The sequence below is a fragment of the Carcharhinus amblyrhynchos genome, unplaced genomic scaffold (assembly GCF_965287045.1).
Source record: "Carcharhinus amblyrhynchos unplaced genomic scaffold, sCarAmb.v2.hapA scaffold_54, whole genome shotgun sequence".
Lineage (NCBI taxonomy): Eukaryota > Metazoa > Chordata > Chondrichthyes > Carcharhiniformes > Carcharhinidae > Carcharhinus > Carcharhinus amblyrhynchos.
This window is the reverse complement of record NW_027649795.1, coordinates 272,608-291,263: the sequence shown is the minus strand read 5'-3', so window position 1 is coordinate 291,263 and position 18,656 is coordinate 272,608. Positions and strand designations below refer to the sequence as shown.

Below are 18,656 nucleotides of genomic sequence, written 5' to 3'. Positions count from 1 at the left end.
TTTAGTTAGATGAGACATAGGTGTGACAGAAGTCCGTCAGGGAAGACGCACAAAGGGGCAGCAATGGATAACAGAAGAGCTGCTGAAGCATTGGCTAAAAACAACAGAAATAGCAATGATGATTTAACACACAAGGGGTGACATGGTGGCACACTGGTTAGCACTGCTGCCTCACAGCGCCAGGGACCCGGATTTGATTCCCAGCTTGGGTCACTGTTTGCGTGGAGTCTGCACGGGTTTCCTCCAGGTGCTCCGGTTTCCTCCCACAGTCCAAAGATGTGTGGGTTAGGTGCATTGGTCATGCTTAAATTGCCCCTTCGTGTCCAAAGATGCGTAGGTTAGATGGATTGGCCACGCTAAATTGCCCCTCAATGTCAGGGGGACTAGCTTGGGTAAATGCATGGTGTTATGGGGATATGTGGGATTGTGGTCAGTGCAGACTCCATGGGTCGAATGGCCTCCTTCTGCATGTAGGGTTCTATGATGCCAGTGATCGTGTGGCTTTGCCCAATGAAAATCAGGGCTAAAACAGATTTCCCTCATAGTGCACCAATGAACGTAGGGAGATAGGAAGGAGATTATGCAGTTTCTGGCTTTCTCTCTATGTCATAATCTCCATAGCTACCAAATAAACCTGTTGGACTTTAACCTGGTGTTGTGAGACTTCTTACTGTGCTCACCCCAGTCCAACACCGGCATCTCCACATCATTGCTCTCCATATTTGGGCATGGAATGGCACTGCCCACAGAAAGAGTGTATGATTTACATTGCAAACCTTAATGCTAATTTGCCATCTCTGGGCAGAACATTATCAAACCACAGACTGGCTCTTGACACACAGAAACATAGAAGATAGGAGCAGGAGGAGGCCATTCGGTCCTTCAGTACTGTTCTGCCATTCATCACAATCATGGCTAATCATCCAACTCAATAGCCTAATCCTGTTTTCTCTCCGTAACTGATATGAAAATATATCATCTATAAATATTTACATTATTTTTAACTGACAACGCTACCAGTAAATGGACACTTTCATAATATAGAATTCTGACAATATAGGAGGCCATTCGGCCAATCAAGCCTGCACCAACAACAATCCCACCCAGATCCTATCCCTCTAAGACCACATTTTTACAGTGTTTCCTTCTGACACTAAGAGGCAATTTAACACGGCCAATCCACCTAACCTACACATCTTTGGACACTCGGGCAACTTAACATGGCCAATCCAGTGAACCAACACATCTTTGGACAAAAGGGACAATTTAGCATGGCCAATCCACCTAACCTACACATCTTTGGAGTGTGGGAGGCACCGGAGTACCCAGAGGAAACCCACACAGGCACAAGGAGAACGTGCAAACTCCAGAGTCACCCAAGACTGGAATTGAACTCAGTTCCCTGGCGCTGTGAGGTAGCAGTGTTAACCACTGTGCCACCATGCTGCCCAAAAAACAGATAGTAGCAAGTTGCTGTTGAGGGGAGGGAGCGCAAACCCACTCTGGCCTCCTGTAAGTTTTGATGCACTAACATGGTGCAGCACAAGTTTTTCTCACCTTAGCTTTGAAATGAGTGTAATTCTAAATATGGAAAATTCATGCTATTTTTATTGCTTTGTTGTGAGCTGACCTTCGCTCTCATTCCCCTTTCTTGTCCTCTCTTTTAGGTTGTATTCTTTATTCCCCCGCATCATTTTTCCTGGAATTGTCACTGAGTGGCAGGAACCAAAGACATATTGATCTGCTGTTAAATGGTGTCTATGGTAAAACAGCGACGAGGGAAAGGAGTTGTAATTGTAACTCTGGTTTATCTGAGGAAGGATGTCCTTGCTATAGAGGGAGTGCAGCGAAGGTTTGATTCCTGGGATGGCAGGTCTGTCATATGAGGAGAGACTAAGTTGGTTAGGATTATATTCACTGGAGTTTAGAAGAGTGAGGGAGGATCTCATAGAAACTTATAAAATTCTAACAGGGTTAGACAGGGTAGATTCAGAAAGAATGTTTCCCATGGTTGGGGGAGTCCAGAACTAGGAGTCATAATTGATAGCGCTAATAGTAAATGGATATTTATCTTTCATATTATAGAATCCCTACAGTGCAGAAAGAGGCCATTCGGTCCATCGAGTCTGCACCGACAACAATCCCACACAGGCTCTATCCCCATTACCCCACATGTTTTTCAGGTTTAAAAGGTTTATTTATTGGTGTCCACAAATAAGGCTTACATTAACACTGCAATGAAGTTACTGTGAAAATCCCCCAATCACCACACTCCAGCGCCTGTTCGAGTACCCTGAGGGAGAATTTAGCATGGCCAATGCACCTAACCAGCACGTCTTTCAGACTGTAGGAGGAAAGCGGAACACCGGAGGAAACCCACGCAGATACAGGGAGAACATGCAGACTCCACAGACAGTTACCCTGTTAGTCCCTCTGACAGTAAGGGGCAACTTAGCATGGCCAATCCACCTAACCTACACATCTTTGGACATGAAAGGGCAATTTAGCATGGCCAATCCACCTAACCTACACATCTTGGGACACTAGGGGCAATTTAGCATGGCCTTGAGGATAAGGGGTAAACCTTTTAGGATGAGGTGAGGAGAAATTTCTTCACCCAGAGAGTGGTGGAACTCACTCCCACAGAAAGTAGTTGAGGCTAAAACATTGTGTGATTTCAAGAAGAAATTAGATATCGCTCTTGGGGCTAAAGAGTTCCAGGGATATGGGGGAGGAATCAGGATATTGAATTTGATGATCAGCCATGATCAAAATGAATGGCAGAGCAGTCTCGAAGGGCCGAATGGCCTACACCTCCTTCTAGTTTCTATGAAACAGAGGTGTTTAGTTGCGTGATTGATTTTCCAATCAGCAGCAAGAATTAATCAGATTAATGTTGGATGTGATGCACCGTGACTAGAAAGGGAATGATCTGTTCAGACAATGGTGCTGGTTGACTGAAGACTCGAGTGCACATTATTGGCAACTGTTGAGACGCTGTGTGGGCTCTGCTTGGATCCACTTCCTGAAGGTTAGAGCTTTGGCCTTGATTCACAAGGGTAATATTAAAGTTTTATTTATTAGTGTCATGAGAAAGCTTACATTAACACTGCAATGAAATTACTGTGAAAATCCCCTGGTCACCACACTCCGGCGCCTGTTCGGGTTACACTGAGGGAGAATTTAGCACCTAACCAGCACGTCTTTCAGACTGTGGGAGGAAACCCACGCAGACACTGGGGACAACGTGCAGACTCCACGCAGACAGTGACCCAAGCCGGGGATCAAATCTGGCTCCCTGGCACTGTGAGGCAGCAGTGCTAACCCACTGTACCGCTCATATAAATACAAATTGTTTACCGCAGAAGGCTTCGAGATTTACCATAACCAGTGGCATGAAACATAGTTTTTACAGGAACAATCTGCAATTATTATTACTGAGGTTTGTGCTCAGCAGTGATTATTAGGTTACAGTTTTACTGGTCTCCCATTTCAGATGTACAGTCTGTGGCACCATCTGCAGGTTGACATTTGAAAATCCAACGCATTGGATCCCACCCACAAGTGGCCGGCAGTAAAAAAGGTACTGGGAGAATAGTGCAGAATCAGTGACATACACTGAGACACACAGTGACCTTTTTCCCCAATTTATTCATTCATAGGATATGGGCACCATACAGATTATAGGACATGGGCCAGCACATAGAATCCCTACTGTGCAGAAGGAGGCCATTTGGCCCATCGAGTCTACACCGATCACAATCTCACTCAGGCCCTAGTCCCACAACCCGGCATATTTACCTTGCTAATCCCTTTAACACTAAGGGCAATTGAGCATGGCCAATCAACCTAACCCGCATATCTTTGGATACTAAGGGACAATTTAGCACGGCCAATCCACTTAACCTGCATATTTTTGAACATTAAGGAGCAATTTAGCATGGCCAATCCACCTAACCTGCACATCTTGGACTGCAGGAGGAATGATGTGGATATGCCAGCGTTGGACTGGGTAAACACAGTAAAAAGTCTGACACCAGGTTTAAGTCCAACCGATTTATTTGATAGTAAACTCACTAGCTTTCGAGGGGTTTCCCTCTTCTTCACCTGAAGACTTAAACCTGGTGTTGTCAGACTTTTTACTGCAGGAGGAATCCAGAGCACCCGCAGGAAACCCACACAGACATGGGGCAGAACATGCAGACTCTGCACAGACAGTGACCCAAGCCGGGAATCGAACCCAGATCCCTGGCATGTGAAGCAGCAGTGCTAACACACTGTGCCCCGTAACCTCATTGCAGTGTTAATATAAGCCTACTTGTGATGCTAATAAGAAAATGTTAATGTTGGCTGTCCATAATTGCCCTTGAAATGAGTGGCTTGCTAGGGCATTGCAGAGGGTAGTTAAGAGTCAGCCATATTTCTTGTGGATGGTCCTCAGGGATCAGTGCTGGGACCTTTGCTGTTTGAAATAATATATAAATGATTTGGAGGAAAACATAACTGGTTTCATTAGTAAGTTTGCGATGATACAAAGATTGGTGGAATTGTGGATAGCGATGAGGACCATCAGAGGATACAGCAGGATATAGATCGGTTGGAAACTTGGGCGGGAGAGATGGCAGATGGCGTTTAATCCGGACAAATGTGAGGTAATGCAATTTGGAAGGTCCAAAATAAATAGGAAATATACAGTAAATGACAGAACTCTTAAGAGTTTTGATAGGCAGAGGGATCTGGGTGTACAGATACACAGGTCACTGAAAGCTGTACAGGACATGCCAAATTTCCTTAGCCTCCTGAGAAAGCAGAGGTGCTGGTGGGGTTTTCTTAATTATAGTGTCGGCGAGAGGGGGACCAGGACAGGTTGCTGGTAATCTGGACACCTAAAAACTTGAAACTCGCCCATTTCCACTTCATCCCTGCTGATGTAGGCAGGGGCATGTTCTCCACTATGCTTCCTCCCCTACAGTTCACCTATGACTGCAACAGATCCACAGCTGACGCCATCTCTTTGGCCCTGCGCTCAACCCTGAAACACCTAGATAACAAGGACACCGATGTCAGACTCCTATTTATCTACTACAGCTCAGCCTTCAACACTATTATTCCCACGAAACTCATTTCCAAACTCCGTGGCCTGGGCCTCGGTGGTAGTCAAGGCGGCACGTGGCATGTTTGCCTTCATCGCCAGGGCATTGAGTTTAAAAATTGCCAAGTCAGATTGCTACAAAACGCAGCTCAGCAGGCCAGGAGATTCTTGCACCGGCTGATCTGCAGCGTTTTCATTCCTGCTCGATTGCGTCAACAGAACGAGACTGAAAATGAGCCCAGCAGACATTTGCATGTGATTACAGACCTTAGCATATGATTGGTGGGTCCGTGACAACAATCCCCGCCCTCTTCAGCATCTCCCAACTCTCTGGCATGATGTCACACCAGCCCGGTTTACCACTGTGATATAAAAGCTGGGAGTTGGCATGGCAGCGTTAAACAGGAGGAGTAGGGAGGTAAGTTTTATGGAGCAGCAGCCCCCCCAGAGGAGCTCCAGATCTTGGCACAGTCTCACAGGTCCAGGCTGAGGGATCACAGACCCTGGGGCAAAAGCATCTGGGCCTCCAGAACTGGCAGAGCCAGGTGATGCCATGGGGAGGAGGGGGAAGGTGGGTGATGAAAAAGAGGTTTATTTATTAGTCACAAGTAAGGCTTATATTAACAATGCAATGAAGTTACTGTGAAAATCCCCTAGTCGCCACACTCCGGTGCCTGTTCGGGTTACACTGAGGGAGAATTTAGCACCTAACCAGCACGTCTTTCAGACTGTGGGAGGAAACCGGAGCACCCAGAGGAAACCCATGCAGACACCAGGGGTGGTGGGTGCCAGGAATCGAACCCTGGTCCCTGGCGATTCTTTAAAACAGAGATGAGGAGGAATTTCTTCAGCCAGAGAGTGGTGAAATTGTGGAACTCTTTGCTGCAGAAGGCTGTAGAGGCCAGGTCATTGAGTGTCTTTAAGACAGAGGTAGCCAGGTTCTTGATAAATAAGGGGATCAGGGGTTATGGGGAAAAGGCAGGAGAATGGGGATGAGAAAAAATATCAACCACATGGCCTAATTCTGCTCCTATGTTTTACAGTCTTATGACCTTCTGGCTGCCATGGAATCATTGAATTGTAGAGTCCCTACAGTGCAGGAGGGGGCCATTCAGCCCATCGAGTCTGCATTGACAACAATCCCACCCAGGCCCTATTCCCAAAACTCCACTTATTTACCCTGCTAATCTCCCTGACACTAAAGGACAACTTAGCACAGCCAATCCAAATAACCTGCACATTTTTGGACACTTAAGGGGCAATTTACCATGACCAATTCACTAACCCGCAAATCTTTGGACACTAAGGGGCAATTTAGCATGGCCATTTCCCCGAACCTACACACCTTTCAGACTGTGGGAGGAAACTGGAGCAACCAGAGGAAATCCACACAGAAAAGGGGGGAGAATATGCAGACTCCGCACAGACAGTGACACAAGCCGGGAATCGAACCTGTGTTCTTGATTAATAAGTGGATCGGGGGTTATGGGGAAAAGGCAGGAGAACGGGGATGAGAAAAGTATCAGTCAAGATTAAATGGTGGACCGGACTCAATGGGCCGAGTGGCCTAATTCTGCTCCTATGTCTTATGGACTGGGTGACCGCTTTGTGGAATATCTTCGCTCAGCCCTTAAGCGTGACCCCGACTTTCCTGTTGTTTACCATTTGAACTCAGCACCTCACTCCCATGCCCACTTGTCTGTCCTTGGCCTGCTGCAATACTCCAGTGAAGCCCAACGCAGCCTGGAACAGCAGTGTCTCATCTTCCAGTTAATCATGTTACAGCCCTCAGGAAGTCAACAGTGAGTTTAACAACTTTAAATGGTGACCTTCCTCCTCCATCTTAACCTTTTTAACATCCCATACAGTTTTTATCCTAAAATAACGACCGCCCCCAACTGGGCTGTCTGTCTCTTCTTATGAGGTTTTTCTCCATCTTTGTTGCAATTTCTCCCAGCCACAGCATACGGCATGCTTGCCTTCATCAGCCGGGGCACTGAGTACAAGAGTTGGGAAATCATCAAGAGTTGGGAATATCAATGTATAACACATTGGTTAGGCCGCATTTGGAGTATTGTGTGCAGTTCTGGTCGCCACACTACCAGAACTACATGAAAGCTTTGGACAGAGTGCAAAGAAGGTTCACCTGGATGTTGCCTGGTCTCGAGGGTGTTGGCTGTGAGCAGAGGTTGGATAAACTAGGATTGTTTTCACTGGAAAGACAGAGGCTGAGAGGGGAGACCTAATAGAGGTCTACAGAATGACGAGAGGTGTAGACAGGGTGGATAGTCAGAGGCTTTTTCCCCAGAGTGGAAGTGTCAATTACACGGGTGGCACAGGTTCAAGATGAGAGGGAGAATGTTTAAGGGAGACGTGCAGGCGAAGTTTTTCACGCAGAGAGTGGTGGATGCCTGGAACGCGCTGCCAGAGGAGGTGGTGGAAGTGGGTACATTAGCAACATTTAAGAAGCATCTGGACGGGTACATGAATAGCGAGGGAATAGAGGGATAGGAACCGAGTAAGGACAGAAAGTTTTTTTTTTAGTTTAGTTAGGGCATCGTGATCGACACGGGCTTGAATGGGCCGAAGGGCCTACCCCTGTGCTGCAGTGCCTTTTGTCCTATAATATCCAATACATTCTCCCTCTCTCTTAATTCTGATGAAGAGTCAAACGGAATTGAAATGTTAACTCTATTTTCTCTCCCTACGGATGCTGCCAGACTTGCTGAGTGTTTCCAGTGTTCTGTTTTTGTTTCAGGTTCCAGCATCCACAGTCTTTTGTTTATTACAGAACCTTCTTCCGTGCTATTAAGGAGCCTCCAGCCACAAAGCCATGAGGTGATCTTGCGGATGATTTATAATCATGGAATATCATAGAATCTCTACAGTGCAGAAGAGGCCATTCAGACCATCTACTCTGTGCTGACTACCACACAGAGCATCTCACCCAGGCCCACCCGCTGCTCTATTCCCATAAACGTACACATTTCCCAAGGCCAATGCACCTAACCTGCATATTTTTTGGATGCTAAGAGACAATTTAGCACAGCCAATCCACCCAACGTGGATATCTTTGGACACTAAGGGGCAATTTGGCATGGCTAATCCACCTAACCTGCATAGCTTTGGACACTAAGGGGCAGTTTAGCATGGCAATCTGTCTCACCTTCACATCTTCGGACACTAAGGGGCAATTTAGCATGGCCAATCCACTTGACCCGCCCATCCTTAGACACTAAGGGGCAATTTAGCACAGCCAATCCATCTAATTTACACATCTTTTGCACATCATTTGGCACAATTCGGTTTGCTGTACAATAAATGATGGAATACCCATGCAGTGAACATAAATATTACAGCAGAGCATTGACAAGATAATCTTTGAAATGCAAGGGACAATTAATTGCATTTTTACTTCCACAGATAAATTGTCAAATTTTATCAGTCAGTCTTGGTAAAAAGTGAGAGATTGATAAAGCAGTTTGATTTTCTGAGCTATTACTTGGTATTTGATGGCAGCTGGCTTTTTGCAGCTCCAAATGGATTTGCTGTTCTATTTTCAGCTCCCTCCCCTGTACCAGCACACTTAGCCAAGCCAGGGAATTAAAACGAGATGAAATAAAAACAAAATCAAACAGAATTTACAGCAGGAAAAGGGGGAAGGAGATTTGTCCTGCAAATATACCAACCCTGCACTTCCCCGAAGATCTCATAATCCACGGATTTCAGCCCAGCTGCCGGGGAACTCATCTCCAAAACTGGATAGGACTGCAAGACGATAGCTGAGCTACTGCGTCTGGCTGGAGATGTCTACAGGAGCCCGAGGGTGACAAAATCCTTCTGTCAGCAAAGAGAGAGAGAGAGTAAGCAAGTGACCAAGGAACAGGACAATAAAGACAGACTCTAATTCCTATCATCTTTTATCCTCTAGGCTTTTGTGTTGCAGCCGACACATTTCATTAGGGGAATTTAGTTTGTTTATTATTCATTAGGGCTCTAATTCGCTCTGATTTACGAGTTTGTATAACACTGGCTGCATTGTTTTCTTTACCCATTTAAAGGCATTAACAATTGGGATGAACACACAAAGGAATCATAGAATTCCTACGGTAAAGAGGAGGGCCATTTGGTCCATTGAGTCTGCACCGACCACAATTCCATCCGAGCCCCCGACTTCCATATAACCCCTCATATTCACCCTGCTGATCCCACTGATGCTAGGGTTAATTTAGCATAGCCAATCCATCTAACCTGCACATCTTTGGACATTAAGGGGAAATTTAGCATGGGAGGGAGAATTTAGCAAGACCAATACACCTAACCAGCATATCTTTCAGACAATGGAAGGAAACTGGAGCACCCAGAGGAAACCCATGCAGACACAGGGAGAATGTGCAGACTTCGCACAGACAGTGACCCGAGCCGGGAATCGAACCTGGGTCCCTGGTGCTGTGAGGCAGCAATGCTAACCAGTTTGCTATCAGTTGCTAACCAGTTTTATCGATCACTTAGAAACTGAGTCAACCGCTCTGCTTCTAGTCTTCCATCAAACGCTGACCTAGACTACCAGTTTATTTATTGGTATCACAAGCAAGCTTACATTAACACTGCAATAAAGTTACTGTAAAACTGCCCCCGTCGCCACACTCCAGAGCCTGTTCAGGTCAATTCGTCCTAACCAGCAAGTCTTTCGGTCTGTGGGAGGAAACCAGAGCACCCAGAGGAAACCCACGCAGACATGGGAAGAACGTGCAAACTCCACACAGACAGTGACAGAAGCTGGGAAATCAAACCCAGTCCCTGGCACTGTGAGGCAGCAGTGTTAACCACTATGCCATGGGCATTTGTGGATCATAGAATCCCTGCAGTGCAAAAGGAGGCCATTCAGCCTATCAAGTCTGCAACGACCACAATCCCACCCAGGCCCTATCACCCACAACCCCATGCATTTGCCCTAGCTAATCCCCGTGGCACTAAGGGGCAATTTAGCATGGCCAATCCACCTAACCAGCACATCTTTCGGATTGTGGGAGGAAACCGGAGCACCCAGAGGAAACCCATGCAGACATGGGGAGAATGTGCAGACTCCACACAGACAGTGACCCAAGCCAGGAATTGAGGCAGCAGTGCTAACCATTATGTCACCGTGCCATCCTAACCCTCAAGATTGTGGCAATTGCAAGCACATCTCATTCCTTTAAAGCTACATTAAGGGTCCCCCCAAAATATATTTAAAGTTTTTCCAGAGTATGTGTTTCGTATATTGTTCACATCACAAACAGTAGTACTCATGAGACAACCCAAATTTACATTTGTCTCTTGCTCTGAATAGTGCTAACCCAAGTTTGCACATTGGCATGGCATTTGCCCAGGCAGTTTAGCCCAATGAGATAACAAAAACAGAGTGAGGGGGACTTTGCACTAGCGCAGTAAACCAACCCTCTCAACTCCGAAATCAACCTAGTGAATCTCCCCTGCACCCCCTCCAGTGCCAGTATATCCTTCCTCAAGTAAGGAGACCAAAACTGTACACAGTACTCCAGGTGTGGCCTCACCAGCACCTTATACAGCTGCAACATAACCTTGCTGTTTTTTAAACTCCATCCCTCTCGCAATGAAGGACAAAATTCCATTTGCCTTCTTCATTTCCTGCTGCACCTGCAAACCAACTCCTTGTGATTCCTGCACAAGGACACCCAGATCCCTCTGCACAGCAGCATGCTGCAATTTTTTACCATTTAAATAATAGTCCATTTTGCTGTTAGTCCTACCAAAATGGATGAGCTCACATTTACCAACATTGTACTCCATCTGCCAAATCCTCGCACATTCACTTAGACTATTGATAACCCTTTGCAGATTTCAGCGCCCTCTGCACACTTGCTCTGCCGCCCATCTTAGTGTCATCTGTGAATTTTGACACACTATACTTTGTCCCCAAATCCAAATCATCTATGTAAACCGTAAACAATTGTGGTCCCAACACTGATCCCTGAGGCACACCACTAGTCACTGATCGCCAAGCAGAAAAGCACTCATTTACCCCCACGCTTTGCTTTTTGTTAGTTAACCAATTCTCTATACATGCTAATACATTACCCGTAACACCGTGCACCTTTATCTTATGTAGCAGTCTTTGGTACAGCACCTTGTCAAATGCTTTCTGGAAATCCAGATACACCACATCCAAAATTTCCCTACTGTCCACTGCACATGTAATGTTCTCAAAGAATTCCACCAAATTAGTCAAACATGACCTTCCCTTCATGGTTAGTATGTGATTCACAAGAATGCCAACTGTTTGGGCTTGGTTATCCAATCTGGCTGTGGTAGAGTTGTGATCTTGTTCCCCACCCCTGTCCTGAGAATGGACAACAGTGGCAAAACCACCACTGACAAAAACTGCCCAGAAAAACAGCTCAGGATGAAACACCAGTGAGTGATGAGCTGAGGACCTACCTACAGCCAAAGCACTCACGGAACAGAGGAAAACGTGCCAGGCCAATGAAAATCCCAGGATAAGCTCTGAAGTTTTGCAAGTTTATTTATTAGTGTCACAAGTAAATTCACACTGCAATGAAGAGGAGGCGATTCTTTCAAAAGTGCTGAATTGGTGAGAAAACTGGCCTTGATCACAACTGTTTCTTCAGTGAATCTTCGTACTCTGTGCACTGCGGAGGTCCCAGTCGGGAATGTCATTAAAAACCTGGGGGAGCGGGGCTTATTCGTGCCAGAGTTTGACAGTTCTGGAAGTCTGTGCATGCACAGTGGCCACAATCTGTCAGTTTCCCCTTTTGCTGGCCAGCTCAGGAACCTCACAGTGTTGTCTCTCCAGCCCACCACCACCGCCCCCCCAAACCCCACCACAGCCCGATCGCAGCCCCCACAACAATTCCCAGACCAGCCCTGACCTACCCCCATCCCAGAGCAGCACCCTGATGTACAGCCTCCCCCCAACCCCCCCACCACAGCAGACCCCACTTGCTGATCCCTGCCAGACCCCCTCCTCCTCAACCCCACTCAACCCTCCCCAGCCTGCCTCGATCACTTCAGCCCAGACCGATTGCCATGCAGAGCGGGATCCAGCATCCCTGCCAATCGCTCATTAGGCCCTGCCCACAATAGGCTCCACCACCTTAGCGCTGCTCGGTGCCTAGTGGGCAGTGCCAAGATGCCCCCAAGCATGGGCACTTTGCCCCTTGGGCAGTGCCAGGGGCACAGGCTGGCACTGCCTGGGTGCTCATGCCCAGGGGACACTGTCCCCCTCCCTGCTGCCTGACACCTCCCCCCCCCGCCCAAGGTCCTGATTCCACCCCCCCCCCTTCACCCTGGTGGGCTCTCCCGCTAGTTCCCCAAACGTGGGGAGCTATTCTAAACCCCACCGAAGTGAAGTAGTCCTGACAGCGTGGGAACTTGCCAGGCCCAATAATAATATTTAAAATTATATTTAAAACAGATTGAGATCACTTCCCTCTCTTCCCGTCAGTTTCCTGCACAGTCCCGACTGCAGCTGTTTCTTGGCTCTGGGAGAGGTGCATGCATTGGAGACGCAAGCCCGAATCCCACAAAATGGCTGACATGCAATTCTCCAGATCAGACCTGCCAGAAAATCTGTGGGTCACGATGGGAGAATCACCCCCAAAGTTACTGTGAAAATCCCCTCGTCGCTACACTCCAGCCAGCGCCTGTTCGGGTACACTGAGGGAGAATTTAGATATAATCAAATTACTGCAGATGCTGGAATCTGAAACCAAAAGAGAAAACGCTGGAAAATCTCAGCAGGTCTGGCAGCATCTGTAAGGAGAGAAAAGAGCTGACGTTTTGAGTCCAGATGATCCTTTGTCAAAGCTAAAAGGAGTTTGGTCTTCTAGCTCTGAGAAAGGGTTGCCTGGACTCAAAACGTCAACTCTTTTCTCTCCTTACAGATGCTGCCAGACCTGCTGAAATTTTCCAGTGTTTTCTCTCTTGGTTTTGGGAGGGAGAATTTAGCAATGGCCAATGCACCCTAACCAGCATGTCTTTTGGACTGTAGGAGGAAACCGGACCACCTGGAGAAAACCCACAGGGTGAGATCGTGCAGACTCCGCACAGACAGTGACCCAAGACGGGAATCGCTGTGAGGCAGCAATGCTAACCACTGTGCCATGGAACTGTTGAACACTTACCTGCTCTGGGTCATAATTTTACCTTCGTAACAGTGAGGAGTTTGGCCAATCTTTACTGATCAAGTTCCAAGTGCTGTTTTGGAGACGTACAGATGCTTCCAGCCACATAGTGTTTGCATATTGTTCCACTCCCACACACCACACAGAATGGTATATTGTCTTTGTATGAATAGTAGACAGATCCCAAACCTTAACCTCTAAGAGGTTAACCACGCTTTTGTAGGCACCAAATGCACTGCAGTGGTTCAAGAAGGTAGCTCATTGCCACCTTCTTAAGGGCAGTCAGGGATGGACACCCAACGCTAGCCTCGCCAGCGATGCACACACCTCATGGAAGAATTACAACACACACACATAAATATGGAAATTGTCCAAAGCCGAGGCACGTGTTCACCCAGAACACGAATGAGCAAGTAGCTCATGCAGGATTGGAAGTTGGGTAAAAACGATGGGTGAGAGTTTCCGGGCTCGCTCGCCCTGAAACCGGAAAATCCCGCCCGAGGTCAAAGGATCTTTCCAAGGTCCACCCCTCGCTCACTCAAATGCCTGTAGTGGGCGGGACGATAAGGTTCTGCTTTATTTCTTTTAATAAAGGGCCCCAAGTCATAATCATAGAATCCCTACAATGCAGAAGAAGGCCATTCAGCCCAAGGAGCTGGCCAATCCACCTAACCTACAGATCTTTGTACAATAAGAGGCAATTTAACATGGCTAATCCACCTAACCTACATATTTTTGGACACTAAGGGACAATTTAGCATGGCCAGTCTACCTAACCTACACATCTTTGTGACTGAGGGAGGGAACCAGAGCATCGGGAGGAAACCCACACAGGCACGTGCAAACAGCCACTCCCAAGGCTGGAATCGAACCCGGGTTTCATGTCGTTAGTGTGTGCCTAAACTGGACAAGATACTGGGCAATACGACAGCTCAGTGACTATCGCTGATTGCTGTGCAGACACATGGATTTGGGCCGGTGTCTGTGGGAGTTTGCGCATTCTCCTCGTGCTTGCGTGGGTTTTCTCCGGGTGCTCCGGTTTCCTCCCACACCCCAAAGATGTGCTGTTAGGCTGATTGGCAGGAATAAATTGTCCCTAAATCAGCTTCCCTCAATCTGGATGGCCATAAAACATTAGATAGGGGTCATGGGTAGAGAGGTGGACTGGTGGTGTTGAGATGGCGGCGCGGGCTCGTTGGGCCAAAGGGCCTGTTTCCCGGGCTGATTTTGTTCTTTGTTCTTTGTTCTTTCTTTTGGGTCCCTGGCGCTGTGAGGCAGCAGCACTAACCCACTGTGCCCAACGTGGGTGTCTAATTGGATTTGCCATATGGGTGAACCTTTTGCCACCAGTTTGGAGGGGGGGGGGGGGGGGGGGGGGCAGGTTTATCCATCTGGATGGACCAGCCTACCTGTGAAAACATCAGGACGATGGCTCGCAGAGCAACACACATTTCTAATTCGTACGTACTTGTGGTTTCCATGGAGATGCTCCTTAGAAACAGGAGATTGCTCCAGAGTGCTGCAGCAGATGAGAGTGGGGAAGGGGGGGTTACTGTGGGGGGGGGGGAAAGAGCTTGTTTAACAAAGTGTGTCAGTGTACTGAGTGGATTAATTGAATTATTTTTGTTCTCTCTCCCTGGCGTGTATTTGCTTTGGCATTTTCCGTCTGACAGGGTGGATGGGGGGTTTTTTAGCTGCCGTTTTTTGATGCAACCTGGCGTGCCTTCTTCCTTTCTTCCCAGCCTGAGGATTTCTGAATCTCCTCAGCTACCAATGTCAAAACCTGCAGCACCTAGTGTGAAATGCCAAATTAACCCTCTCTCGCCTCACGGAGATTTAGCACAACCCTCCATCAGAGCCAGGATGTGATCAGGGGAAAAAATCCCCACCAAACGGTATGTATTAAAGCACTTAACTCATCCCTGAATAAATGGTCGTGTTACTGAGAAGCTGTTAGCTTATTGTAAAATCTAGGGAAACGCAAGAATCTACGGACGTGCCAACAGTACATGTTTTCCTGAACTTGCAAACACCCATGCTAAAAATGGAATGTTTAATTTTTTTTTCCGAAAACCCTTTGTTCTAAATGCATGAATTTTCTTCAATACAGAAATCTTTACAATGCAGTTGAATTGATGATGGAGGCGGCCGTGCGTATTTTTTTTGAGACTCTAGGCACATGAAGTGTTTAAGTTCACAGCCTGTCAATCTTTCCTCCCGTATTCCTAACCGCATACGTGTGTGTCAACCTGCGGTAGACAGCAGGAGTGTGGGAGGTGGGTGAGGTGGGGGGAGGAAGTGCAAAGGAGGGCATTTAAACCGATGTGTCAGGACAACGTAAACATCTTTGAGGCATTCCTTGCTGCAATTTTGGACAGGACTAGTAACAGCCCCATTAAAGCGCATCGCTATGTCAACGTTTACAGTCCAAAGATGTGCAGGCTAGGTGGATTGACCATGTTAAATTGCCCCTTAGTGTCCAAAGATGTGCAGGTTAGGTGGATTGGCCATGCTAAGTTGCCCCTTAGTGTCTCGGGATGCGCAGGTCAGAGGGATTAGCAGGGTAAATATGTGGGGTTTAAGGGGATGGAGTGCTGACCACTGTGCCACCGTACCACCCATGAGGACTTGAGGTCCTTGTCGAGGACTTGTGGTGTAGGAGTCTGAATATATTTATGCATTGTTGCAAAGACAACATTGCAAGCAAGCAAAGAAAACTATGGTTCAGTGAATGTGGCACCAATGCCTAATTTCGTTAACGTTTTGCAGTTAATTAAATACAGAATGAGCTACCGTCCACAATGGAATACTATTCACAGTAAGGGCATCATTTCTTCAGCTTCAAATCCTAATTTACATTAATAATTGTTCTAATAGTGTTGTGTAGGTGTAAGAGGACCACTGGGGATAATAGTTGCTTTCCCTCATTAACCTAATGAGGGTGGAAGGGGATGTATAGCAGCACAGTGGTTAGCACTGCTGCCTCACAGCGCCAGGGACCCGGGTTCAATTCCTGGCTTGGGTCACTGTCTGTGTGGAGTTTGCATGAACTCCTCGTATCTGCGTGGGTTTCCTCCCATGGTCCGAAAGGTGAGCTGTTTAGGTGCAATTCCACTCAGGCCCTCTCTCTATAACCCCACGTAATTCCCTACTAATAACTCCTGACACTAAGGGTGAATTTACCATGACCAATCAACCTAACTTGCACATCTTTGGACTGTGGGATGAAACCAGAGCACCTGGAGGATACCCATGCAGACACGGAGAGAACGTGCAAACTCCACACAGACAGTGACCCAAGGCTGGGAATCGAACCCGGGTCCCTGGTGCTGAGAGGCAGCAGTGCTAATCACTGTGCCACCAGGCTCTCTCTAAAGCTCCCACGTCCTTCTGGTAGCATAGCAACCAGAAATACTCAGAAAATCCAAATGCGGCCTAACCAAGACTTTATATAGCTGCGTTATGATTTGGCAAGTCTTGTACTCAACGCCCAGACTGATGAAGGCGAGCAAGTTTATTCAACTTCTCATAGTCAACGCCCTCGAGACCAGGGAACATCCTGGTGAACATTCTTTGCACTCTCTCCAAAGCTTCCACGTCCTTCTAGTGTGGCTACCAGAATTTATAATAAAATCTGTGGCAGAGACCTGAGGGCAAGTTTCCACTTCAGTGGTGTTGTGATGAGGTGCAGGGAGCCACTGGATAGGAACAAAATGTAAACAAACGGAAGCCATTCTTGTTCAAACAAAATAGGAGAAACTGAAGACAGGGGGACTATTAGTGCAGGTGTTATGATGTTCAGCAATATCAAAGTTCAGCATTTTTATTGAGAAATTGTCATGATTTTTAGCACAGGGATTGATTTTATTGGTGAGCTAAGGTTTTCATTCCTCAGAATGTTGCTTTGCGATAGAACTTGGAAACATAGAAACTAGAAGCAGGAGTAGGCCATTCGGCCCTTTGAACTGCTCCGCCATTCATTTTGATCATGGCTGTGTTCTGCGGTGGTGGACGGAGCCCGCCATTGGCTGGCAGTGGAATCCACTGGATCTGCCATTGTCAATGGGATTTCCCACTAAATTTGCCCCTTGCCACTAGGAATCCCACGGGAGGGGGTGGGATACACCATTCAGAGGATCCCATCAGGAAAGTTCCAGCCAAGATTCACAACAGTTTGTTTTCTGAGCAGAAATGAATCAACGTAAAGGCTTAGCATAATCGCACCAAACTCTTCTATTTGCTCTTACAATGCCAATATTGACTTAATATTTACTTTGAACTGATGTCAAAAAGACTCACGCACAGGCCTGGTACAAAAACTGGCACTTTGTGCATTCATCTAGAAACAATACTGGTTAGAAAACATGGTGGCACAGTGGTTAGCACTGTTGCCTCACAGTGCCAGGGACCTGGTTCAATTCTGGCCTTGAGTGACTGACTGTGCAGAATATGCACATTCTCCCCATGTCATGCACCCTCATTTTAGACTACATGTCATGAAAGTACCACCCTCAGAGGGACCATTCGGTCTACATTTACTTTATCAATCCCTTTTATATGCCGCGATCAGATCCCCCTCTCACCCTTCTAAACCCCAGTGCGTACAAGCCCAAACTGTTTAATCTCTTCTCATACATCAACCCTTTCATCCCCAGGATCAATCTGATGAACCTCCGCTGAACTGCCTCCAATGTCACCACATCCTTCCTCAAATAAGGAGGCCAAAACTGGACACAGTACTCCAGATGTGGTCTCACCAGCATCCCATACAATTGCAACAACAATAAGTTATGAGCTAGTTCCATGCTTACCTGTAGACAGGTCTCTGCCCAATCCACAACTGATGGAGTTTAGAAAGATGGCGGGGGTAGGGGGTGCTTACTGAAACTTACAGGATACTGTGAGGCCTGGATAGAGTGGACCTGGAGAGGATGTTTCTATTAGTAGGAAAAACCAGAACCAGAGAGCACAACCTCAGCTATAGTGGTGAATCTGTGGAACTCTTTGCTGCAGGAGGCTGTGGAGGCTGGGTCATTGAGTGTCTTTAAGACAGAGATAGATAGGGTCTTGATTAATAAGGGGATCAGGGATTATGGGGAAAAAGTCAGGAGAATGGGGATAAGAAAAATATCAGCCATGATTAAATGGCGGAGCAGACTCCATGGTGACTGATGACTCGACTGACGACTAGACTGCTGAAATGCATAGATGTCAAGTGGAGGCTTCGTTAGAGAAAAGGATACAGGTTGTACCACCTTGTCCTACATTGATTTGACCACCAATAATTGTTCAGTGAGCAGCAGTGAGGGAAGCGCTCAGACCATGTTGCACTTTGACCTCAGAATGAGAACAACACATAGCATTTGGGAGAAGGGTGGGAAATTTATGCCTAAATGGGT

The 18,656-nt window shown here is 47.0% G+C and overlaps 1 protein-coding gene across 1 annotated transcript in view; it reads right to left on the bottom strand.

Annotated features, from left to right (window-relative positions):
* LOC145337624 (acylphosphatase-2-like) overlaps nt 1-18,656 on the bottom strand; it is a 47,880-nt gene that overhangs the window by 23,404 nt on the left and 5,820 nt on the right. Inside the window, exon 2 of the mRNA XM_080182428.1 lies at nt 8,782-8,932. Within this exon, the coding sequence (XP_080038554.1) occupies nt 8,782-8,842 (61 nt within the window). The 5' untranslated portion in view covers nt 8,843-8,932. The remainder of the gene's footprint in view (nt 1-8,781; nt 8,933-18,656) is intronic.